The following is a 27500-nucleotide window of genomic DNA, read 5'->3' as shown; positions in this document are numbered from 1 at the left end:
AGCCCTTTAGCTTCTGCAATGCCCGGTAGAGAAACCGACCAACAATCAGTAATTACATCAGGCGAACGGTAATGATGAGGACCTGACCTCGCCGCTAAGTCACATAGCCGCAGTCCACCGCTCCAGAAAGTAGCCCTGAGCTTTGCACACTTACTGCCTTGTTGGACTTCCGCGAGAGAGAGAGAGAGAGAGAGAGAGAGAGAGAGTTCTGCTCTACATCACGGCCTTCTATGAGAGAGTTCTGTGGGAATCGTCGGCGTAAGTACTGACAAACATGTCTCACTGGGGCCTATTTGTCTAAATCACGGCAGCATGCGCTCTGTGGTCTGTGATGACTGCGGTGTCATTCGCTACCGTCACGGCTGACGGACGACTTCCTCCCTTCTCTGGGATTTGGGTGATAACTCAACCAGTGACAGACTAAACACAACTGTGCGAGTGCAAACCTGATCCGGCGCTGCGCTACGCTGTACTGCGCTGTAGTGCGCTGCACGTGTGCCAGTGGCATCTGACAAACTGTCTCTGAAGCTCACATGCATAATGCAGCGCACAGCATTCATAATCTATCAGGAATTAGAACGTTATACAATATACATTAGAATTCGGAATGGCTTTTCACATTGTACTCGGACTACAACTCGGGTGTTAAAATGCACTTATATAACGTAGTATGCCAGCAGAGTACTATAAGAATGGACACTATACATTATAGATGGTGGCTCTCAGTCTAAAGCATAAGGGGTATATTTGGAAATCCAGAGACTATCAACACAACTCCTAGCTCAGCATTAATAATGCACACAGTATCACAGGAATGCATAAGGTCCAGGACTGCCCACGTGACATTTCTCTAGGCCCCGAATGCAGCCAGTAAGGAGGTGTATAAATGGGCGGTGGCATTTGGCCGTGACATTGCTTCATTGCATTTCTCACTACAGCAAGGCTTTCATTACTGTGTGTCTTTACCCTGGGATGAACGCTACTCTGAGCTCAGCAATGATGAGAGTGAATATGCATTCAACACAACAAGCATTTGCAGTAACAAGACTTTATGATATGCCCACGGTGTCATCGGAATGCAGAGTCTGAAAAACAATGACTGCTTGAAAGTGATGAAAGTGATTTGTTTTTTTCTGAAAATGGATACGCAAACTAATGGACAATTGAGTTTAAAACTTGAATCCATTTGCTTTCACAACATGGATTTGACTGCTCTCGCCCTTTCTCTCTCTCTCTCTCTCTGTATGTGTGTGGTTTATTTACACTATGCCTGTGTGTGTGTGTGTGTGTGTGTGTGTGTGTGTGTGTGTGTGTGTGTGTGTGATGTGTGTGTGATGTGTGTGTGTGTGTGTGTCTGTGTGTGCAGACGTACCTGTGCTCCTGTGCAGTATACTTGAGCAGCTCAGCCAGCTGCAGCGGGTACTTGCAGATCTTCTGCACGGGCGTGAGCAGGAAGCCGTCGATGGCGATGTCGATCATCTGCTGCAAGAGCCGGCAGGCCTCGAAGAAGTGCTGGTAGCGGCTGTCCTTCATCAGCTTGGAGAGCTCCATGCACGCGTCCAGGTGGTTGTTGCAGTACTCCGAGTAGATCCAGAAGCCGTCTTGCTGCACGGTCGGGGGGGGGAACACAAGGTTTGCTATGTGAAAAGAAGTCTGCGCCAAAACAAGAGTCTTGCTGCATGGTCGGGGGGGGGGAACACAAGATTTGCAATGTGAAAAGAAGTCTGCGCCAAAACAAGAGTCTTGCTGCATGGTCGGGGGGGGGGAACACAAGATTTGCTATGTGAAAAGAAGTCTGCGCCAAAACAAGAGGAGTAACAGTGTGAGAAGGTGTTTAATCAATGAACACGTTTCGCCGTGATTAGACCAGTCAGCCAACACGGTTGCTACTACTGTGTCTCTCCTCTGAGAACTGGGTGGGTGTTGGGTTGATGCGATGTGTGTATGTGTGTGTGTGTGTGTGTGTGTGTGTGCATGTGTGTGTGTGTGTGTGTGTGTGTGATGGGTGACTCACGTGCTCCAGGAAGCAGGGTCCGATCTCACTGAGGTGGGGGTCGTCTGTGTTGTACTGCTTCTCCAGGTCCCTCACAAAGCCCATCTGGAATCTGTACATCTCCTCGATGTTACCAAAGATGACTCTCAGCTGGTCGTCGTTAAACATGTCGACCCGCTTCCGGCACTGCCTCAAGTAGCCCTGCAAAAACAGTGTTAAAGACGTGGGTGGGATTGGGTGAGAAAAATCGCAAAAACAGAATCTCTGCGTGCTTATGCGTGTTTAAGTGTATGTGTGTGTGTGTGTTTGTGTGCACGTGCGTGTGTGAGTGTGTGTGTGTGTGTGTGTGTGTGTGTGTGTGTGTGTGTGTGTGTGTGTGTGTGTGTGTGTGTGTATGTGAGGGAGTCATTTTGTGGTATGCTTGCTATTTACTGCCAGCTTGTTGGTGCATTGCTGCTGTTTGTGGAATGATGGCCAGAAAATCTAGTCTATTTGTTTGATGCTGGCATTTCAGACGCAGACAGAAAGAGAGAGAGACAGAGAGACAGAGAGAGAGAGAGAAAGAGAGAGAGAGAGAGTGCGAGAGAGAGACAGTGCGAGAGAGAGTGCGAGAGAGAGAGAGCGATGAGTCAGAAACGGGATTCTCTGTATGACCCCCATGAGCTACCGCCGAAAAGGAAGTCGCATTAAAAAAAAAATCAGTAGGCATGGCAACAACGGAATGCTGCAGAGGCTGCAGGAAGTGGTTAAGATATTTGTAGCACACTCAAGCAATGTGACCGCATCAAACATTACCGATGTTTCACTCATGTGGGGGTGGGGTGGAGGGGGGTGGGCTAGGATGAAGCAGTAATGAGCAGACAGAGCATAACCAATTTTAATTAGGCATGATTCTCGCTTTGAGCAGTTTTGTTGTGAAAGCTCAAACATGGCTGAATGTGCCCGGCGGCACGTCACACTGCTGTTTGATGATCTGCACCACAGGAAGTGTGTCGGAAAGCATCTCCTCATAGAAATAAATAAACAAAGAAATAAGCAAATAAACAAATGAAACACGTGTAAATTATAAGAAGTGAGCCAAAAAAACACAGCCTTTCAATGATAATCCCACAAAATAATAAATAAAATCGATTCTCAGTTCGCAAAGGAAACAGCTCAGGGAGGGGATACATTGCATAACAGGCTTTGAGTAAAAGACACCAATTGGCTCAGGCAATCTCTCTGTCCCACACGCCAGAGTAAGGTAATCCAACTGAAACCCCATGATTTCAATCTCTTCATTATCACACTCTATGCAGAGGGGGTAACGCTGACTGTGAGGATAAGTGTGAGTCTGAGAGTGAGTGAGTCAGCGAGTGAGTGAGTGAGAGAGAGTGAGGGAGTGGGTGAGTGAGTGAGTCAGAATAATGAATGAATGAATGAATGAGTAAGAATGTGAGTGAGTGAGGGAGAGAGAGTGAGGGAGTGGGTGAGTGAGTGAGTGAGTGAGTGAGTCAGCGAGTGAGTGAGTGATGAGTGAGTGTGTGACTATTTGAGTGAGTGAGTCAGAATAATGAATGAATGAATGAATGAGTAAGAATGTGAGGGAGAGAGAGTGAGGGAGTGGGTGAGTGAGTGAGTGAGTGAGTGAGTGAGTGAGTCAGCGAGTGAGCGAGTGATGAGTGAGTGTGTGACTATCTGAGTGAGTGAGTCAGTAAAATGAATGAATGAATGAGTTAGGAGGTGAGTGAGTGAGGGAGAGAGAGTGAGGGAGTGGGTGAGTGAGTGAGTGAGTCAGCGAGTGAGCGAGTGATGAGTGAGTGTGTGACTATCTGAGTGAGTGAGTCAGTAAAATGAATGAATGAATGAGTTAGGAGGTGAGTGAGTGAGGGAGAGAGAGTGAGGGAGTGGGTGAGTGAGTGAGTGAGTCAGCGAGTGAGCGAGTGATGAGTGAGTGTGTGACTATCTGAGTGAGTGAGTCAGTAAAATGAATGAATGAATGAGTTAGGAGGTGAGTGAGTGAGGGAGAGAGAGTGAGGGAGTGGGTGAGTGAGTGAGTGAGTGAGTGACTATCTGAGTGAGTGAGTCAGTAAAATGAATGAATGAATGAATGAATGAGTAAGAAGGTGAGTGAGTGAGTGAGGGAGAGAGAGTGAGGGAGTGGGTGAGTGAGTGATGAGTGAGTGTATGACTATCTGAGTGAGTCAGTTAAATGAATGAATGAATGAATGAATGAATGAGTAAGGAGGTGAGTGAGTGGGTGAGTGAGTGAGTGATCGAGCGAGTAAGTGAGTCAGTGAATGAATGAACTGAGTCAGAGGGCAAGTGAGTCAGTGAACGAATGAACTGAGTCAGAGGGCAAGTGAGTCAGTGAACGAATGAACTGAGTCAGAGGGCCTGCAGTCTCACCTCGCAGATGTCCTTGAGGTGCTTGATGTAGTGGCGCTCGGTGCTCATGATCTCGTTGATCACGTTGGCCCGCATCTGGTCGCGGTTCTGAAGGGGCGTGCCCAGCGTCAGGCAGTCCAGGTCCAGGTGGCCGTTCTGGACCTCACTGGTACCCTCCACCGGTTCCCCGCCTGTCTCCTCCTGGTTGACCCAGAGCTGTGGGAGAGAGGAGAGAGCTTGACGGTTGGGAAAGAGCAGGTTGTGGACCATGCTGCTATAAACATGTAGCATAATAAACAAACATTATTCGGTTAAAGGAGAAAACCTAACCGGACCTAAAGCACAACTCGTGGGACAGTTGGGCTTGGTTGACGTAAAACAGCTTCAACTGGGTACCAAAAGATGGTGTCATTGTACAGAAAAAAATATGGATTTGCGTGAACACCCCAAGTGTATTAAACCTATTACTATGTAGGTCAGCAGAGGTGTCAATCACACACTTTGGCTTTTTTTAAAAATCTCTACGTCTGGGTTCATTGATTAGTTTCCTTGATTACGCTCAAGTACTTATGACCCACATGATGGATATTCTGGCTAACCTTTGGCCTACTTAAATAATCAATATCATCGATAGTTATGTCTAGTTGAAAATCAATCGCTGCCATTTCTTGGTGACACAATCTTGGTGTCTCTATGAAGACCTTAAACCCTACCAGGCGGCCATGTTGGAAATGCAGGTGCCCTCACATTATGCTGACTATTAATACTGACTCAAAATAATACTACCCAAAATAAAAACTGCTTAGTCTCGTATGCAGGCTTTGACTGTTGTGTTATGGGTTCAAACCTCTATTCCATTACACGAAACCTCAGCACGCAGACACACAAACTCTCTCTCTCTCACACACACACACACACACACACACACACTAGGTCTCTCATATGCATGACCTATTGGACATGTCATTTGTCAAACAAATTGCAACGTTGCATCAGCTACACCATGGCACATCAACACATCTCACTGCTTTGATGGCAAGAAACAATAAGATGTGACAGCACAAATAAGCAAAGGTAGCACACTAATGTACACAACTGCACAGCACACTCATAAAGAAGCATCTAACAGTTAAGAGAAATAAATATTTCTGCCTGTATTGAAAGATGAATTAAGCATTCCATCAAAAGAACAACTATGCACCATAACTGATACAAGACAAAAGAGGAACAAAAACTATATATGCTTTATTTAAATGCTATGGTTGGTCTAAAAAAACAAAATCCCTCTAAGATAGTGGACAAGAAAAGCATACTGAACACATGAAGCTATCTGGATATGGCGGTATAGAGAGATGGGGTTTGAGACAGCAGCTTTGACAGACTTGGCGTCACTGGATGGATTCGTGATCTTTGGGAACGCACCTTTGCAGTTGTGCTTTGGAACCTTGGAGTTGCTATAGGGTTGATATAGAAAACCTGTTTTGTTTGGGGTTGAGGAGGGTGGGGTTCGACCTTTGGGGAGAAAAATGACAGAGATACACCTTTTTTTGGATCACAATCTCCCACGTCTTCAGCTGATGGCGATGAGGGGGTGGGATGACAACGACAGACACTTCACTTCGCTAAGTTAACACTACACTTTTTTTCTGGAAGTTACACAGGGAACAGCATACACTGCTATTTTAACTTGAAGTGACTCAAAGTTATAAAAAAAAAAAAGGAGGGAAAAAATGAGCCACTCTTCAACATCAATGTTGAGCAACTGCGACATGACAATGAAACTATGGGGTGTAGTGTGAGCTAGATCAATGGCATCGAGGATCTATCAGTTACACTTGGAGAGGAAGAGAGTGAGCGAGAGAGAGGGAAAGAGAAAAAAGAGAGAAAGAGACACAATATAGATCAATCTTAGAGTCTGGCCGATATCTTGCACTCACCCTCACGAAGCTGGCAGGGAACCAGCCCTCCTCGTCATCGATTTGGCCCCACCACCAGTCCTTGTTGGAGGCATCCAGGACTTTGATGACGTCCCCTGCCTTAAAAGCCAACTCCCGATCCGCCATGGTCACATGGTCCCATACTGCCTCTGCGCTGACGATTGAACCTCCGCTGATCAACTGGACAGATGGGGAGAGGAGTAAAGTAAACAAATAAACAAACAGGGAGAAAACAAAGTGGCCCTGTGTGTCCCAACTCAGCCCCTAGAAATCCCATACTTTATCCATTTAGGGTGGTCTGGGTCTGACCGTCTGGCGCTGGCGTGTCAGTGTGTACTAGTTCCCGAGCACACAAACACACACAAACACACACACACACACACACACAGGCCAAGAGACGAAGGGGATACGCAAAAGAGGGAAAAAAACAATGTTGCGTTTGCACCCACTGAATCTTAATGAACATACCTGCACACACATCGATGACTTGTCAAACAAAGAGCACCATACTGTGGATGAACATGCAAAGGCCGCAGAGTCAGTGTCCGCAGCACGCGACGGGAAATACATGCCTGACACGAGGCAAAGAAATTCAAAGAATATCAAATTACAAGATCAAAGGCGCACGTTAAAGTACACAGCCAGAGAGTGGGTTTACAGTATCCTTCAGACGTAGGATGGTAAAGGAGGAAATAAAAAGGAATGATTGACATGAATAAATATATTTGAGACATAGCGTTCATTGCGCAAATTCTAGAGAACTTATTTGGAAAGACTTTACAGAAATTAGCCTTTAGCTCAGGGCTACACAGTAACCTTAAATCCACAAGATGTTCTTCTGTGCAGAGAACTCTCATTAAGATACCCACACCACATAACACAAAGACTGTGCTGCAGCCCTAATTAGCAACCACTTGTCACAAGACATGTGACTCAACATGAGAGTGAATATGAAATGGCACACAAAATTAGCCGTTCACGGATCACTTGGTGTTTATCATCTATTTTCACCTTAAGCCCCGCTCATCCTCCATAAAGAATGGCAGCCAGGTGAGAAACTACGCGGGAGGGGGGGGGGGGGAGGGGGGTGTCACCATTTTGAGGCACTTGATTAAGGTAATCACTCCAAACCTGTCACAGGTACTAAGCAGGGAGGCTTGTAACTAGCATGCTGCACTAGCGCCGTCATTTGTATTCCTGCGCGAGAGTCGGTGGACTAAAGGCCATTCTAATTAGAGCCAAGCTTCTTGCTTCATCTCATTCTGGCTGTCACACTTCTTGCTTCGCACAACTAGCACACGCCCGCTTTTTCTAATTCACCTTGAGGCAGCCACTGTTAACCTTGACGATTCTAGGAGGGAAGTTTTGATATTCCTAACACAAAGTACCTTTTTGTGAAGAAAAAAAAAAGGTGACAAGGCCTGTCAAGAACAGACATGAAAATGTCTCCTTTTTCTGCCTCTTATTGCAGAATCTCTCGCTCTCTCTGTCAGCGCAATAAAAAAAGAACCTCTCATGGTTGATTCTAGTCAGGCAGATAAGACTCCAAGACAGCTCTCTCAATCTGTGCATTCTGGTCTCATTTACATATCACGTTTTTGCCTCAGATGGTGCCTGTTTTCTTGTTCAAGAACTGCGTATAATGAATGGGCCTTTGGAGCATGGGTGTCTCATGAAGTCAGGCACGGTTCTGAAGAGAGAAACCAGGAGGACAATAGATCGACCAATCGAGATACATCAACAACACCCAAGCAGGTGCCTGGGGGGGTAGCCTACACATGAACAGTGACAAGTGCTGAGGCTGTGTGTGTGTGAGTGAGTGTGTATATTTGTGTGTCCTACTTAGTGCTCAGATAATTACTGTAAAGTAGTGTAGATTATCTGTGCTGCCTCTAGGAAAACGGGAGATAGTATTGGCTTGCTTTGGCTAAAAACACGGTTGGCTGACGGAGAGATAAAACAAATATCCACGAGACAGAGATCGCAAGCAAACACGGGGTGCAGAGGGGACCCACATCGGTTCCTAGCTGAACTACCTGCTGACAGAGCCGAAGCACAACTCAGGGGAGACTGGAAGAGCAGGCTTCACAGGGGATGGAAGTAATTATAACTGACCTATGTCTGAGAGCATCAACATGAGACGGTGGAGGAGGAGTGGGGGGTGGGGGGGGGGGGGGGGGGAGCAGGAGAGAGAGAGAGAGGGGGGGGGAGGAGAGAACGACAAGAGGAAAAGAAAGACTGGGGCAAGAGAAAAAGGAGAAGAAGGAGATCTGCATACAGAGAAGGGAGGAAGGGCAAAATGGAAATAAACTAAGAGGCTTAGAAAGACTGCATGTAAGAAAAAGAGAGCAAGGCATGGAGACTGAGATACATAGACACATCCTGAGGACGAAAGAGAAACAGAGAGGGGCATAGACAGAGAGAGAGAGAGAGAGAGACCCCTTAGGAAGGCCCTGGTCCCCATGGCGATGCCCACGGCCACAGCTGAAGTGTGATTGGCGTGTCAGAGGTAGCAGTAGGGGCTGCAGGTGGTTTTCCCCCCCCCCCCCCCCCCCCCCCCCCCCCCCCCTCTCAGCTCTCACTGCTTACACTTGCCTATTTTCCAGCCAAACTGTATGGGCAGGTCTATGGCTTTTCAACATCCTCATCAGCCCACTGCAAACGCCTCGCACTTTAAACCCACCCGGGGTGGACCACTCCGACGACAAGCACCTCTCGAAACCATTACCCCCTCAAACATTCACACCTCAACTAATGGCATGTCCTTGGGCATCTCTCTCTCTCTCTCTCTCTCTCTCTCTCTCTCTCTCTCTCTCTCTCTCTCTCCTCTCTCTCTCTCTCTCTCTCTCTCTCTCCTCTCTTTCTCTGTGTTTCTCTGTGTTTCTCTCTCTCTCTATCCAGAAGAGAGTATTCCCCCAAGGGCCATAGAAACATTAAGTACTAGTTCGTAATGATCATTATATTTCAGGGCTTTGATGCTGACTCTCATTATAAATCCCCAGCATTTCAGTGAACATGTCAGAATAAATGATTAGTTACATAACCAGTGTGTGTGTGTGTGTGTGTGTGTGTGTGTGTGTGTGTGTGCCTCAGCCTCTCTGTCATCAAAGGACTCGAGACATACACAGAACAGGCATGACGTGCTATCAATGAACAAATAGGACAGGAAATAAGAATGGGATAGATGAAGAAGGAGAGATTAAGATCAATCACTCTCGCAGTCTCTATCTCTTTCTCTCTCTCTCTCACTCTGTCTCGCTCTGTCTATCTTTTACGCTGCTTTCAAATCAGATGACAACCTATGTTTTAAGCACAAGAATTATCATTCTAACACATCTGTCAGAAAAATCCTGATAATCTGACATCACGCATGACTCACTTTAAACACCCGCAAAAGGCAACTAATACGGATAACCCTGAGACTACTGCATAGATCCATGCTACATATGAACACAGCGTCGTACATTCACCAAAGAGACAAATATATTCATCTACGGCTCTTACCATGGTTGTCGTAGTAACCTGTAAGTGCTCTGAGAGGCAATGCATCGGAAAGGTGGTCAAAATGTCATCGTTAAAAAATAGAAAGAAAAAAAAATGCCCAGAGGAGAAAACAGGATCAGCTTGAAGAAAACAGACGGATAACCTTCAACGAGAGGAGGGGGAAAAAAAACGTGGCTTATTTTGTTTGTTTAAAAATATGCCGCATATGAATCTGCAGATGAGCTGATACCAGCGGCATTCCAAAGGAGAGCATCCTCACAGCATTCCGGGATCTGACTGGCGCTCCAGCCCATGTCTGGCGAACAATATTATGTAACACACTTATGTTTCCAGTCTAAGGGCCAATCAAAGTGGCTCTCCTTCAAAACCGAAACGAGAGAAAAAAAGAAAACACACACACACACACACGCGCGCGCAGCTTTGGCTCACACACACTTTGACGAAAGAGTAAAAGCACTGCACAGACACCTATTCAGAGGCATGAAGGAGAGAGAGGAGAGATGTGGAAGGCACAGTAAGCCACTCAGTGCATTCCCAATGAAACTCCCACCTCCACTCCTTCAATAACAAACCCAGTGCATCCAATGCTGTTGTCTCATCACTGTCAGTGCTGTGAAGCAGGACCTCTCCAAAAAAAACAAAATCTGGCACCACATGCGTCCGCATGTGACAAAACCACCACCGTGCACATTAAACATTCATGAGTAACAACACCAGGCACCCCTGAACCTGCGTACCAGATATCCAAGACGCACACACACAGACACACACACACACAAGAATGCACTGACAACGCTGTCAAAATCTAATTTGCATAGCAGGCGTTGTGTAAATGACCCTTAATTGTACCCAAGATTAGGCTCTCCTTTCAACTGCTTTTGTGGGTGGCTATACTGACATAGGGAAGAAGGGGGTATAATCAAGATTTCTATGTTATATAATCTAGATTTCATATAAAATTGAGATGAAAATCTGCTGGTGTGCTTATGAAATATTAATAAATGCTGATATTTGTGTTGTACATGTAGGCAATGACGTGAATGCCCTTGCCTTGGAGAGGGTGCTGTTTTGAAGTGGGGTTTAGTGTATTGTTATAGGCATGAACATCCTACCATATTTCCTTAGACAGATTAAATAACAGGATGGATTGTGAGACCAAATTGCAACCACTAATCTTATTGTCATCCCTACAGATTGTGTGGATCTATAAACTACTGGACGTAATCTGAAAGATACCCGTTTGCATTTTTTTTTCCACTGGCGGCCTACGATTTAGAGTAAACACCACAACTGTGATCGTAGTGAAAGGAAAACGCGGGGATTCGCTCACTGTAAATAAAACACAAAACCTGTGCCACAAAAACACAAACACATCACACGACGAGGCGAAAGACACAGAGGGGGAGGCAGGATGCTCACGCCGGTGAAAACCAAATCACCGATTCACAAACAATACGGAGAGGGGGGGAAGCGTGGACAGTAAACTACGACCACCATCAGCTTCGACCACATACACGTTTTCAAGACAAGACACGACAAAGCGAGTTAGGGAGAAATAAATGTGTAATATACCAACGTCATTCAAATTACTGTGAAGCCATGTTGAAACGTTGGGTGTCCCCCTCTGTCAATGAACGCGCAATAGCTCCCTTGCGGGTGGGCAAACGGTGGCCCATACGAAAAAAAAATCCATTAACGCGTACCCAAGAAGAACATTAAAATAACGTTCACTAGCACCATAATCACGATTACGGTAAAAACCACCGCCGTTTGAACGTCCAAGGTCATGGTGCATTGCAGGAGAATGTAATATTCAAGATGATTGTCTGTTTTCTGATGTCAACCTGAAGCCTGGCGTGCAATTGTCCATGCATCCACCCTTGCAATTATGAAAGGTGGAAGAAAAAAGCAGACGCAAATAACACAAAACGCCTCCCTCCTACTCGCTTTTTTCTTATCGTGGCGCATTTAAAAGCTTGCGAACAGAAGCAGCATCCTCACCATCATCATCCTCATCATCATCAGTCGCAACCGATTATTCTTCTGGAGTCAACACCCGCCGGTGCTGTCCGCCGCCGTTTTGCGCTCTCTCTCCCTCTATCTCTGAACCTTTTAAGAGAACGCCATCGGGATGCGCTGATCACGGGCGGATATTACCTATTCTGAGGAAATCACAAGAGGCAGCTGTTGCCACGCTCCCCCTCAGTAACCCGCCTAGATGTGAGTAGCAGCCGAGGCACTCCTCCTTGCTCGAATGCTAATTCAAGGAGGAGCTGCTAAGACCCAGGCTGCCGGAGGATGGGGGAACTCTGGCAGTTATGCAGCATTCTGTCAAGTTATTAGGCCAAAAAAGATCCTTACTTAACGAGACACTTCATAATCGGTAATGGTAACAGATGAAAACAATGAATAACCGATGCGCTTGAATTTATTAAATGAATGATAACGATCTGCCTACATTTAGAAACAATATAAGATCAAGTGAAGTTTAGCAAAAGATGACAGTGCCTTAATGGAAGCGATACTGAATAATGTGGCATGCATGCAGGAGAGGGGACACCAGCAGTTCCCCCGTGATGCTGCGCTCTGTCAAATTTCTCCCCTCCTACACCGAGATGAATGGAAGTAGCCGCCTCCGCTTGCTTCAGATAATTGAACTGACATTCGATTTCACGCCCTTATTTCGCCTCGGTGGCCAGAGCCTGCGTTGCCACTTGTCTGTACAGAGGCACCGAAGGGAAATTAGGCTGTGCTGCATGCGCACATAAACAGACTCTTTCCAGCACTCTCCCCGAGCCTGAACCTCCCGTGACCCTTCATGCTTAACACGCGCACTAGTACTCTCTTTCACAAGAACACTTCTAACAGCTCTTCCTTACCTGAAAATGCCAAACATTAATCACTATCATAACAATCATAATTCATTATTATCTTTATGAATGAGTGCTTATGGGGTTACATCATAGCATAATTCAGCATCAAAATCACTTTGTCACATATGTGGCTCTAGTCCAGCAATGTGTCTCAGCAGTGCATTAATTATGACAAAATCATGTGATGTAGGTTAGAGTAGAGTAAGTTAGAGGATTAAGTGTTGTGAGTAGGTTAGAGTAAATGAGAGTATTACTGTTGTGTTTAGGTTAGAGTAGAGTAATGAGAGGATTAAGTGTTGTGAGTAGGTTAGAGTAAATGAGAGTATTACTGTTGTGTTTAGGTTAGAGTAGAGTAATGAGAGGATTAAGTGTTGTGAGTAGGTTAGAGTAAATGAGAGTATTACTGTTGTGTTTAGGTTAGAGTAGAGTAATGAGAGGATTAAGTGTTGTGAGTAGGTTAGAGTAAATGAGAGTATTAAGAGTTGTGTGTAGGTTAGAGTAAATACGAGTATTAAGTGATGTTCGTAGGTTACAGTAGAGTAAATGAGAGGATTAAGTGTTGTGTGTAGGTTACAGTAGAGTAAATAAGAGAACAATGGCTCTACACACACATGACTATTTGTTAAATATGACTTCTTCTGACATTGATGTCAGGTGTCACCTGTGGTTACACTGGTCTGTGTGCGTGCCCTAGAAGTATAATTGAGCTGGGCAGGGCAGTTTAAAACCTATAGTACCTTTACAGGGATATTTATGATGTTTGAAACCCACACCGCCTTCACAGTGAAATTTATGATGAAAAAGTGTTCTCATGAACTGACATATTGATGGGAACATTTCCCCAAGCGAGGTAGTAAACTGAACTCTTGACCTCCCCAGAAGCACGCCATAAACAAAGTACTGGTAGCTCTCTGTTAACAATGCCTGAACTGAACCTAATGTTGTGGGTGTGTAGCTCTACACCCTCAGATGCCCCACTTCACCAGTGCCATCTCAGACGGGACTTTAAGTAAGGGATAATGTATAGAACGCAGGTCATTGTCGGGAAAATAAGCCCCGACAGGGCGAACAGCACCCCGACGCGAAAGCGGAGGGGTGTTGCTTCACCCTGAAGGGGCTTATTTTCCCGACAATGACCGGCGTTCTATACATTATCCCGCTTATTATACGGTTACAACTAAAACAAACAAATTACTTAACACCGTGTGTCTTTTTACAATGCATTTGTTACTATACGTAGTGTTTAAAAGGAGAGAAATAGTTCGCCAAAGACGTTGAACTTCAAAGACAGTTGAACATTCTTTAGAACACAGCTGCTCAACCGTCCGCTGAAACTCCATTGATAAGTTACCGGACTACTTGCGGAGTGCTACGAAAGACGTGAATTAGAGGCAAAAAGGCCACTTTCCTTGACAGCGGTCATTAAGTCCATAGCAACGGTCAGTTATCGGAAAATAGTTGACCGCAGAACGTTGGGAAGCCCCATTCAAGTGAATGGAGCATTCTACAGCATTAAGAAGAGCAGTGTAATAAGGGATGGTAGATCATTCACCAGGCCGAGGCGAGAGACACTCCTCCATTGGATGAATGACCCATGACATTCATGCATAAAGACACAAGGGAGAAGTCTTAGCAACCTCAACATAAACATTATGTAACAAGTAACATTCAGCCGGCTTGTCATTATGGATAGATGAATCCCCACTGGTTGATCAAGCGCTTGACATGAAATGGAGGGTTCCTGGAGTTGGTTAGACCTTCAAAATAGTCCAAAATCCCCAAATCTTCAAAAGAGTACGACTCACTATGCCGTCAGACCCGGGTTATTTGATTGACTGTCTTTAAGATCTTTCTGTGTGTCAGGTTATGCGCAAAAACCCAACTTTTAGGACTTAAAAACCTAATAAGCGGATAAATCCTGCAAACAGTGCTGGTGAGACGTCTGGAAGCCCAAAGCGTGGAAAAGAAACGGCAGTAAACTTGCAATTTCACTGGGGACACGTCGTAGACAGAGAGAGCTCAAGAGACTGAAGTGAGGGGAGCACTGGGGCTTTGGAAGGGTCCACAGGAAATTGGGGATCTGTTGAGAGACTTGGAACACAACAGAAGTGGAGCACTGTGCTGCGCTATGCTGCGCGGCGCTATGCTGTGCGGCGCTATGCTGTGCTTCGCTATGCTGTGCTGCGCTATGCTGTGCTGTGCTGCGCTGCGGCGCTATGCTGGGCTGCGCTATGCTGTGCTGCGCTGCGGCGCTATGCTGTGCTGCGCTATGCTGTGCGGCGCTATGCTGTGCGGCGCTATGCTGTGCTGCGCTATGCTGTGCGGTGCTATGCTGTGCGGTGCTATGCTGTGCGGCGCTATGCTGTGCTGCGCTATGCTGTGCTGCGCTATGCTGGCTATGCTGTGATCTGCTGGGAGTAACAGCCCAGGGGCCTGTGGGTGCCCTCACACTTTGAGAGCGTGACTCAGATGAATGCTCCGTCCAGACAGTAGTTCAGCTGCAGAGGAGAATAATAGCTGATGACAGCTCATTCGCACCTCGCATCCCGACTCTCTGGGGTGTTGGCGCCCCGAGCCCTCAGAGATTTGGTGGCAAGACGGACCGGTTCAATCTGAGTTCTAACACTGGAGATGGAAGAGAGTAGCGCTAAGAGATAAGATTTTCTTTATTTTCAGGATTGCTAAGAGAATCAGGCTGTAAGTCAGGACTCAAGGGGGACACGGTGTCCAGGAGATCTTCAAACGGCCCTCCAAGGCTTTAAGTGAGCGCACACTCAGTTACTGTGCTGCCCGGTGATGTCTCTGAATGGGTCTATACTGGGAAGCAAGCACTGTTGGTCATGTTGACCATTGGTTTGATAGGAAGCAGTCAATAAAAAGCTCCCCTATTACACAAAGAAACTGTAACCTTTACCCTGCCATGCAATCACCAAAGGGCCAGAATAAGCCATGTAGACCAACCATGTTCACTATAATACTACTCTTAGCAAACTCTTGAATACTAGGCATTGACTTTATTGCAGGTAAACAAGGTAGCTCATATTGCATCTCATCACCTCTCTCTTTCTGTCTGTCAATCAATATCTCCCTCCTTCTCTCTCTCTCTCACTCTCTCCTTCTCACTCTCTCCTTCTCTCTCTCCCTCTCTCCTTCTCTATTCCTCCTTCTCCCTCTCTCTCTTTCTCTCTTCCTCCTTCTCTCTCTCCCTCTCTATTTCTCACTGGTGAGGGAGTAGTTATATAACTATGGGATCGTGCACCCTGCTTCGTCGCCCACCCACTCGGGCTCTGACATTTAGACAACAAAGGTCACATCTGAAATTCTAAATTTACAGAGCCGAACAAATGCTAATCCTGTCATGAATATCCAGGCTGTGAGTTTGTCAAAGCGTCTCGATACTCTCAGTGGTGTGGAGTGATAGGGGGTCATCGGAGACCGTCTCGCTGTCCAGTCATCTCACTTTCCTGCTTTTCCATGTCTCTCTGCCTGTGTTTGAGACTCTCTCCAATGCTCTCTCTCTCTTTTTTTTTTTTTTTTTGCTTCTCAGCTTCCTTCTTTCTTTGGGGATGTTAGCAGTCCACTCAGTCAACACACACACACACACACGCACACACACACACACACACACACACACACACACACACACACACACACACACACACACACACACACACATACACACACACACACACACACACACACACACACACACACACATACACACATACACACACACACACACACACACACACACACACACACACACACACACACACACACACACACACACACACACACACACACACATACACACATACACACACACACATACACACAGACACACACACACACACACACACACACATACACAGACACACACACCGTTGTTAGTAGTCCACTCAGCCAGTCTCCTCCCCCCCCGGTGCACTGTTTACTTTATGTGTACTAAGACCGGCAAATAAAGTCTCCCATTTTAGGAGACGTGGATTATGGAAATGGCTGAAAACTACAGAGATACACCCCAGAGAGAGAGAGAGAAAGAGAGCGAACAAAGAAGGCAAAAAAAAGAGAGGATGGGAGAGAAGTGATAACCAAACAAAAACGTCAAGCTTGTGACAGCTTCATAACCAGGTATTTTTTTTTAAAAGCTGAAAAGTGTTGATAAGTAAAATTCTTATTTTTTTTTTAAATAAATGCAGCTGGGAGATACTGGAGAGAACACAAAGGCTGTTATGGGATACCTAAGGAAAATAAATGCAAGGAATAAACCTAGGACATGTTTACATAAGTGTGGAGTAGAGGGTACTACAGCAAAATGCAGAGACTGTAGTGTATATACTGTTAAAGACAGAATAGTTTCTTAAAATGTGTTTGAATATGTTAACATCAAGATACGAATCCATTAATAGACAGCATGACTGGCCTTTCACAGTATGTCCCTCCCTTTAAAAGAACATCAAGGTAAACAGTAGTATCCATACCTCTGTATGTATCTGTAACTATTATTCCTTTTTTATAAAGAAGGGCTATTGAGTAATCAAAAGAGTAAGTGATAAGTGTGTTAAGAAAATACAACACCAGTAAAGTAGGGATGTTTTCACATTCTGCGGTTAACTCACATTTCTTAGAAACACTGTTGTTAGGGGAAGCTTTGGGGAATTCCTTGTGTTCTCCACCCTCTATCCCATCCCAAGATGTGTCCTAAAATAAGTCCTAAATCAGCCAGATATAGCTGAAAATGGTTCTCCTAAGGTCCTGGTACAAGTAGAAAAACTATGTTGAACCAAGTCATACTGTTAGTTTTTTTTTGGCGTGTTATTAACAAACCTGTCTTTCTCGCTTTTCTTAATTGGGTAGGGACTAAAGAACTCTCATCATGTATATGACGTTCTAACCCAGGGCTTGTCTTACACAACACATTAGCTTAATGTCTGCACTGACCTTCTGAGATACATTTTAAACTATGTTCAGCACTCTGCCAAACAATAATTATCTCCTGATTTTTTTTCCTCTTTCTTTCCCTCTCTCTCTCCCTCTGTTTTGCGCTCCCTACTGGATGATCACACATATTTTGCTCCCCATTAGCAAATTACTCTATTTGTGGCACATGATCTGCTAATGGGAGGGAATGCCCACTCCACCCTTTTCCCCTCCTGAACAGACTGCTTCTTTTGTTGTTCCTCCCAACCGTACAGACTACACCCCCCCCCCCTCCTGTCCTCTCGTCGTCCATGCTCACTTCCTGTTTCCCGTCGAGTGGCTTCGGCCCCTTGCCTAGGACGCCACGACGGTCTGAGAAGCCCTAAAAATACCGCACTGGCCTTTTCCTGCGCACCGCTGTCACCATTGTCGACTGACACAGATGTTTGTTAGCTTAATGTTTCAAGGATCGCACAGGCAGATCTATGCCACTCAGTAGGACACTCCAGTGCCTGCCCTCGGGGAGTAAACAACCAGCCTATGAATTCAGATCCTGGAAACACACACTCACACAAACACATGCACACACACACACACATACAGACACACACATACACACACACACACACACACACACACACACACACACACACACACACACACACACACACACACACACACACACACACCGATGCTAGAAGCATTCAAAGGGTGTGAGTCAGAGACTGGTTATTTTTGAAAGACCAAGAGCTTTCAGATACTGCACTGCCATTTGTATGTATTCACTGTTCACCAAAAAGTCTAAATATCTGAAGTGGTTGGCCTCGCCTTTGTGAAGAAATGCTATGATTTAACTTTTACCTCTGGAAGTGCCAAGTGGCCACATTGTTTTCAAATGACCAATAGCGTTCAGATGCTGTTTTGGTACTTGTGCCTATTTAGGTTGCTGTTTCAACAAAGGTCAACCATTTTGACCCCGTCTCTTGAGATTTGTTGAGGTGGCACAGTGTATGTTGAGTGTTCACACACTGACACAGCTATATATTATCCTGTATATATGAACCACAATGGGTTTCCCTGGGCTTGCCTAGAATAGCAACTTGGGCACTGAGGAATCTGAGAGTCGAGATTCTAATCTGCACAGAGAAATGAAACAGAGTGACTTCCTATCACTTCAGAAATCTATTATAAACCCCCTGTTAGATAATATTCATCCCTTGGTACTCTTCACGACAGAAACCAAATCAAGAGAAACACCAGGCTGCCTTGAGACTTTCAAAGTGTGATCTAAGTGGGCTACCAAGAAAACCAGAGTAGAAAACTCCAGTCTCCCTCTGCACATTGAGAGAGAGAGAAAGAGAGAAAGAGAAAAAAGAGAGAAAGAAATAATATGCTTCATTGTTATGCTAACACATTAGCCACTGATGCCACATACCCACATTTAAGAGGGAAAAAACACAAACTGAGCAGATCCAGCAATGCAATTGTGATTATTTATTCACAAACGGAGCCCCCCATTAGGATGGCCTGGCTGACTGAAAAGGCAACAGAGAGCCAGAGCTGGAAAGATTTGAGGCATCCGGCCGTAACCCACCACACCACCTGGGGCTTGCCACTGGCACAGATGCCAGCAGAGAGAGAGAGAGAGAGATAGAGAGAGAGAGTGAGAGAGAGAGAGAGAGAGAGTGAGAGAGAGAGAGAGAGAGTGAGAGAGAGAGAGTGAGAGAGAGGCAGCAGGCGGCAGCCTCCGCACAGTCCTACTGTAGCATCTAATTAATCAGCATGACATAATTTTCCTACCCTGGACCCAAATAAAAGGGTACAAATGCTGTGTCTTTTTTTATATGTTGCAGAGACAACTGCTACAGTAAAGTCGGAATTAGACCTCGTCATCTAGGTCAATCTAGTTTAGTATTTTTTTTACTTCTTTTGGTTGACTTGTGTAGTTACTTTGCCTTATTATCTCCAAAAGTTCCAATTCATTGTTTGAGCCACACATTGCTTTATTGTTAATGTCATTTCAAGATTGGTCCTCTGGAATGATTCTTAGAACACTAATTTTCCCTCCACCACCCTAAGTGTATTTTCTATTGTCCAAATAGAAACTGTATTTGTTTTGTATTCTATTGTACGTACGGCTCCTTTGGACATACTGGGCATAAAGCAGTGTAGTATTATAATCTGATGACCTCCACATTAATTTGGCTAAATCTGTAAACAAATCATCTCGCTAGCTATCAGATCACCACCAGAAGAGAAGGTTCTTCTGACAGTGAAGCGCTCTGAAGGGGTAATCTCTCTAAAACCTAACACTCGGAGAGAACTATGAAATGTCTTAATTTTCCAGGTCTGTTTATTTTCCTCTCAGTGAATGTCTTGAATGCCTCCCTGCAACACAGATTACAAACTCGTACCTGACCCAATTCGAGGCTTAATGCAGAGGGTGGGATACGGGGACACTAACCAGCATCACCACCCAGTACAATTAAGCTGCTAACAGTTTCCTTCTTCCCACGGAAGAGTGTCACTCATCAAAATCAATCAAATACTTTATCCCTATAATAACTCAAGGCATAGCACTGGTAGTGACCTTGAGTTTGCCTCCTTCTTCTATCCCTATGCAGTCTGATGTGGGCCAGCAGTCTGTGTAGTAGAGTATTAGCTTGGCAGTGAGAGACGGAGAGCTACTTAGCGTTCTGGTGAAAGGCTGGGATTATGCACCAGCAGCAGGATATTAGCCTCCGATGAGGTGGTAAGCGGAGGCTCCTGCAGGTCAGAAGGTAACGAGTTAACAACAACAGCAGCACAGCGAGAGGCCGACAGCTGCCCCGGAAAAATGAAAACAATCCGCACTCTAATCTCCGCAGGTACACGAGGCAGCGCGCACAGTTGGCCGTTAGCCCAGGCTACCCCCGGTACTGTACGAGCCTGTTTCTTTTCTTTTCTTTTCTCTTTCTTTCTTTCTTCGTTTCTTCTTTCATCCTTCCTTTCTGGCTCTAAACTGGACATGGAGAAGTCTACATACCCGAGAACAAGCAGCTAGATCACCTGAGACTTCACGCTGGCACGCCGCAATAGAAAGCCACTGACGCAATAGAAAGACTGACCTTTATTTTCATGTATGAGGTTTCAGTGATGGAGGTGGGTTACTTCTATTGGTGGCAATTGGCATAGTTTAGCGTACTATAGTTTCACATCATGTCATATTATTGCACCCTTTGTAATGGCCGTGCTCTTTTCTTTGTCAAAAGCACTTCCTCTTCCTGTAACAACACATGCGTAATGACAAAGGAATGCACAAATGTGTCAAGTGTGTGTGTGTGTTCGTAGAATGTGTGTTTGTATATGTGCATGTGCCTGTATTAGGATGTTTATGCATGCCTGTTTAGTGTGTACACGGCGTTGTGTGTGTGTGTGTATGTGTGTGAGTGTGAGTGTGAGTGTGAGTGTGTGTGTGTGTGTGTGTGTGTGTGTGTGTGTGTGTGTGTGTGTGTGTGTGTGTGTGTGTGTGTGTGTGCGTGCGTGTGTGTGTGTGTGTGTGTTCATGTGTATTCAGAGGGGGATGTCCATTGCTCTCACAGCTGGTGCAGCCACGCAGGTGTTTTTCTCACCACTCCCTCGTTACTTTACAATGCTCCATTTTCAAACAGGATACATGGAAACAGGCAGCAGCTGAGGAGCCGGGCAGCTTTAATAGACAGGGTATCTGAGAAGACGGAAGACCTGTCGCTCTCCCCCTTTGTCCTCCTATTATGCAACTCCAGGGCCTTTCAGCAACCTCGGCTTCACGGGATGATCCGTGCACCTGACACTGCGTATAAGGCCCCCCCCCCCGGCATTTCTCACTCACGGAGTAGAGTGCACAAAGACTCACCCAGAAACTCTGCACCACTGTTTTGCGCACTTGTTTATAACTTCTTTTGACATGAGGGAGCCGAATGCTAACAATACACCAAACTAATCTTGACATCAAAGACCAAATTCAGGTGCGTGGAGAGAATAACTGGACAGAAAAAAAAAAAGAAACACACACATGCGTTCTTTGACTTCAAAGACTGCGGGTAAGAATACACGAGTCTCTCTCATTTACTGTTAGCCAGTCTAACTTCACACCCTCCCCAGCATGCTCAGGCTCATGTTAAAGACGCACAAAAAACACTTTGATACTGCTCATTCTATATCAATGTTCTAGAATGTTCTCAAATCAAATCAAATCAAAGTTTATTTATACGGCACAGTTCATACCAAGAGGTAACAAAATGCGAGAAAGTGTGTGTGAGTGTGTGTGTGTGTGTGTGGGGGGGGGGGGGTGTAAATAACGGTTGATTGAAAAGCTGAGTGTGAATGACCAAAATAACGTATTGTTTCATTTTGCCAAGTGGTATAATCGCGATGAATTCTGTGATTAAATTACATGTTATCTGGAGAACCAGCAAGCTGGCAAGCTAGCAAGCATAGAAATCAGAAACAGATTTACTGGAAAGCAAGCTAAAGGAGTACCAAGCAAACTGCCCAGCGATATCCAGAACCAAATGTTTGTGGGCTATACATGCAGTCCCAAATACATGCAGGCTTAAAAACATGTGTGACAACCGGGGTATTAGCGGGATAACGGCCTTGGAGTTCTCCTGCTATACGTAATTTTTATACTTGGTGGAGGAAACTCAGCTTCGGTTGTGGAGTCCTCTGCTTCTGCCTCGTCCATTCATTTCAAATTACTGGACACCGCCATTATCCTTCACATAACGAACAAACAACATCCCTCCAGTAGTTACAATAAGACCATGATCAACTATGAGTTTTTGTCTAAGGCGTGTGCGTGTGTGTGTGTGTGTGTGTATATCTTGTAGGTATTACTTATGTACAAGCCCTTGAAAGCATCATGTGTCTAATTGAGTCAGAACAGGGAGAGACCACCTGGATGAGGGGAACTCTGTAAACATCAACACACAGCCCCATGCTGCCCGAGACTTGCATTAGCCTGGCTTAGGGTTGTCTTTCATGAATAAGTGATGCTTATTGACCAGTAAACAAGGATGGGTTAGCGGGGCAGCAGGGCACCTTTGAACAAATCCTCTGATCAGTATGTGTCTGAGCACATGACGGACTCTACATAGTCAATAATTAATGCGGCATTTATAGCTCTCATTTATAATTAAGTGCTTTTTAATGTATCTATCCTTGTTAAACAACAATTTATAGTATTTATATCCTCTCTTCAACCACATAGCTCCAAAGAAACCTGTAGCCTATATTAAACCTGTAAACAAATTTCGTTGTCTAACAAATTTCGTTGTCTATCTAATGCACAATGACAAATAAAGTCTATTCTATTCTATTCTAAATGCTAGGACCATTCACCTTAAAAACGTGTTTATTATCAGATTAATCTTTCTGGTATGCATATTGTTCTGAATTATTAGAACATTAAAGATGTACAAAAATAAAAAATACCTAAATCAATTAAATACTATCAAATGTTAACATTGGTAATCAGAGTCACATACATACATGGTACTGCATATGTACTCAGAAATACTGCAGCCTATCTGTGCTTCAAGAATACATATTTGATAATATATAAATGTTTAAAGTTGAGAGTGATGGAGCTGAGTGAATCATTTTACACGTGAAGGTTCTGCATTTTGTCACAAGACGTGGCACAATTGCATTCCCAACATGCAACTGGATTGCGCACTATCCAAACAAGCGAATGAACACTATCTCTTTGCACTATCCACACTTGCAGCACAAGAACACTTTCCCCGTGGACATCAACACTGTCACAATCTATGCATACTGTACCATAAAGTCAGATCCATTCCTGTATCTGTAACACCCCAGTCCTTGTGAACATGTTCTCCCCATGTGTATGTGATTAATGTATGTATGTCTGTGAGTTGCACAAGTGCATAAGAGTATAAGCTACTGGATGACCTAAATTTCCCTCGGGATTAATAAAGTATCCATCTATCTATCTCTCTACAAGGCAAAAGCATCAAAATGCCCAATTTACATATGGTGAAAGACGAGTGTATAAGCAGCTTTCAGAAAGAGAGAGGATGAGAGCACGAGTGAAAAAGACAAGTGAGTTGAAAAAGACGAGTGAGTTGAAAAAGACGAGTGAGTTGAAAAAGACGAGTGAGTTGAGAAGGAAAAGCAACACGAGGAACTAATGAAGGAGAGTTTGATGGGTGGGAGGTATTCAACATAAGGTCGAAATTGTGACAAGATTAACCTAAGAATAAATCCTTCGCCTACAGCGTCGTAAAAAAAAAACCTCTCCCAGCAACTGGGAATAAAGGCTGTTGGCAAGGCGATGGGATCTACTAATCAAACTTGCTTACACTAATAATTTCACCGCTTAGCATGGGAGCATTCACCTCGACTCATTGGATGATTAAAAACAGAACACCCCTTGAGTGAATGTGTGTGTGCATGTGTGTGTGTGTGAGTGTGTGTGTGAATGTGAATGTGAATGTTTGTGTGAAAGAAGTGGAAAAAAACACAGAAATAGAGTAAGTGCATTTGTGTCTTTATACTGTATGTTGTGTTTGTGTGTGTGCATACATGCATGTGTGCGTGTTTATGCATTAATGTGTGTGTGTGTGTGTGCCTGTGCCTCTGTGTGTGTGTGTTTATTAATTAATGTGTGCGTGTGTGTGCCTGTGCCTCTGTGTGTTTATGCATTAATGTGTGTGCCTGTGCCTGTGTGTGTGTGTGTGTGTGTGTTTATGCATTAATGTGTGCATGTGAGTGTGTGTGCCTGTGAGTGTGTGTGTGCCTGTGTGTGTGTGTTCATGCATTAATGTGTGCCTGTAAGTATGTGTGTGTGTGGCCCAGCAACCATTCATGCATGCACACATGCCTGTCTAAGGGACCTTCCACATGGCCATTGTGAAAACAGAGTTCTTGTGAAAACTGAAAAGTTTTGAGAACGGGTTCCAGAGAGAACATCATTTGAAAACGCAACCATGACGTCGCTGTATAGAACCTTCGGTGAGAACATGGCCCCAACTCTATCCAATCACATCTCTTCTCTGCGGCCTCCGTGGTAATGGACAGAAATCCTTAATGGTCAGACACGTTGCGGAGATCAGAACATTTGATCCACTTCTACGAGGAGGACGTATTCTATCGGAACATCCGCGGCCAAAGACTCCTCTGGGTTTGTTTGATACGTGATGCTAAGTGCTAGCAACCTTGAGCAGGGTAAGCCACTCACTCACTCACTCACTCACTCACTCACTCACTCACTCACTCACTCACTTCTGCATATTGATTTTTTTGCTCACTCTAATATCCAAATAGCCTACCCACACTAGGATGACATCCTGGTAACAGTTAGTGATTTGAGGAAATAATTATATATATACTAGTACTGTCAAACGATTCAAATATTTAATCACGATTAATCGCATTTTTGTCATAGTTAACTCAAAATTAATCGCGATTAAATTAATCAAAATTAATCGCAATCGCAAATTTTTATCTATTCTAAATGCGCCTTCAATTATTTTTTTCCATCATTTTTATTTTATTGTAATGCTCTTACCAACATGGAAAAATGGATTGGCTTGCTTTAAGCAATGTTTTATTCTATTGAAAAACAACATTGCCAAACAGGGCGGTACAAAATAAAATTATAAAGTGCACATTTAAGATAAACAAGGACTTAGCCTATAGTGCAGTTAAACCATGGCTTAATATTTTTTGCTGCCAGCTGGCTGCCTGTTGACATTTTCAGACAACAGTGAAGCTTGCTTCTTTTGCACAACACAACTTTTAAAGGTAAACTTTCTATTCAGAAGCTTTTTATCATCCATTACATCTTACTACATAGTTTGGGAGGGCAAAAAGAACGTTAACACACACAATGCGTTAATCGCGCAATAAAAAAATTAACGGCGTTAAAATGGGTTCACGTTAAAGCGAACATTAATAACGCGTTAAACTGACAGCACTAATATATACTATACCTACGTGTAGGCTAAATAATATTGGCTTCGTTATATTTACCTCCGTCACATACAGTATATTGTTGCACACACACATACATGCACACACACACACATGCAAAGACCTACATGCACACACACATACACACACACACACACACACACACACACACACACACACACACACACACAACACACACACACACACACATACACACATACATGCACACACACAGGCCCCTACAGCACTTAACTAGTTTTTGTGAATCCGTGGGGATGAGTTTATGTTCTCAAAATGTTGTCATATGGATGTGAAACATTTTGAAAACGCTGCAGGAAAAATGTCGTCATGTGAACAAACCCTAGTTGTTAAAAACCCCTCCCAGGACTCTATTGGTGGGTGTGCCTGATTCGGTGTACGCATGTGTGTGGGTGTGTGCGTGCGTGTGTGTGCATGTTTGTGTTTAAGAAAGAGAGAAAGACAGAACAACTGAGTATAGTGATGTACACGTAAGCTACAACCAGTTAGATCTAAAACATCGAACCACCATCTAACCCGAGAGAGAAAGAGAGACAGAGAGAGAGGTAGGAAGAGAGAGTGAGAGGGAGAAGGAGAGGTAGGAAGAGAGAGTGAGAGGGAGAGGGAGAGAGAAAGAGAGGTAGGGAGAGAGAGTGAGAGGGAGAGGGAGAGAGAGATAGGAACAGAGAGTGAGGTAGGAAGAGAGACAGAGAGAGAGGTATTGAGAGAGAGTGAGAGAGAGAGGGAGAGAGAAAGAGAGGTAGGGAGAGAGAGTGAGAGGGAGAGAGAGAGAGGTAGGAAGAGAGAGTGAGAGGGAGAGGGAGAGAGAAAGAGAGGTAGGGAGAGAGAGTGAGAGGGAGAGGCAGGAAGAGAGAGTGAGCGGGAGAGAGAGAGAGGTAGGAAGAGAGAGTGAGAGGGAGAGGGAGAGAGAAAGAGAGGTAGGGAGAGAGAGTGAGAGGGAGAGGCAGGAAGAGAGAGTGAGCGGGAGAGAGAGAGAGGTAGGGAGAAAGAGAGGGGTAGGGAGAGAGAGAGGGGTAGGGAGAGAGAGAGGGAGAGGGAGAGAGAAGGGTAGAAAGAGAGAGTGAGAGGGATGGGAGGGAGAGAGAAGGGTAGAAAGAGAGAGTGAGAGGGATGGGAGGGAGAGAGAAGGGTAGAAAGAGAGAGTGAGAGGGATGGGAGGGAGAGAGAAGGGTAGGAAGAGAGAGTGAGAGGGATGGGAGGGAGAGAGAAGGGTAGAAAGAGAGAGTGAGAGGGATGGGAGGGAGAGAGAAGGGTAGGAAGAGAGAGTGAGAGGGATGGGAGGGAGAGAGAAGGGTAGAAAGAGAGAGTGAGAGGGATGGGAGGGATGGGGGTAGATCAGAGAGGTGCAGAGCCTCCACATCTGGCCACCATGTGATTTAAATGCAGTGTATGAGCGGCAGGAGACAGCCTCCCGCATCCCACAATACCTTGTTCTGCTGAGTCATCTGTTAATAAGCGCAGTTGCGTAATATGATTACAGCAGACACAACCTATTTTTTTTTTTATATCTGTCCACGGACAGCTCGTCGGCGGGCGGGGGGGAGCCCTGTTATTTCTAACCACTCCAACCCTCCATCCAGTGGCTTCAGCGGTGCAGTTCAAGCCTGAGCAGCGCTCAGCTATGTGTGAGCAGACTCATTAAAATGAATGCAGCCAGCTCTAATATCCCCTTTGCTTATTTTTCGCTGAATAGCACATCCCACGGCATATTCTTCCCACCATGCAAAAATCTAAAAAAAAACGTCTGGGAGTTAGATCATGTGCCGAGAGAACGCACGGCGTGTCAGTCAAGACGATGGGAATGTAGCTGCCGGGGCTGATGCGATGGAAGAACAGAAGAGAAGAGAAGAGAGGAGAAGAGAAGAGAATCTCTGCATGTCCTTTCTAGGTCTCGGTAGGGGGAAAAAG

General features: G+C 45.0%; 2 protein-coding genes across 3 annotated transcripts in view; both read right to left on the bottom strand.

Annotated features, from left to right (window-relative positions):
* Window positions 1-27500, bottom strand: part of LOC308366851 (rho guanine nucleotide exchange factor 9-like) — a 45984-nt gene that overhangs the window by 9253 nt on the left and 9231 nt on the right. Inside the window, exons 4-8 of one of the 2 annotated variants that reach the window (XM_080840616.1) lie at window positions 6298-6477; window positions 5783-5872; window positions 4382-4576; window positions 2015-2194; window positions 1373-1605 (exon numbers count right to left, since the gene is read on the bottom strand). In XM_080840616.1, coding sequence (XP_080696742.1) covers window positions 1373-1605; window positions 2015-2194; window positions 4382-4576; window positions 5783-5872; window positions 6298-6477 — 878 coding nt within the window. The remainder of the gene's footprint in view (window positions 1-1372; window positions 1606-2014; window positions 2195-4381; window positions 4577-5782; window positions 5873-6297; window positions 6478-27500) is intronic. The other variant, XM_080840615.1, reaches the window with a different exon arrangement.
* Window positions 11494-11817, bottom strand: LOC308366488 (uncharacterized protein; the record flags this gene model as incomplete). The annotated part of the gene is made up of 2 exons (XM_080840203.1): window positions 11494-11634; window positions 11803-11817. The coding sequence occupies 2 exons, from the start codon at window positions 11815-11817 to the stop codon at window positions 11494-11496; spliced, it is 156 nt and encodes a 51-aa protein (XP_080696329.1).

This window comes from Sprattus sprattus (assembly GCF_963457725.1).
Source record: "Sprattus sprattus genome assembly, chromosome: 6".
NCBI lineage: Eukaryota > Metazoa > Chordata > Actinopteri > Clupeiformes > Clupeidae > Sprattus > Sprattus sprattus.
This window is presented reverse-complemented; position numbering and strand designations above follow the sequence as displayed.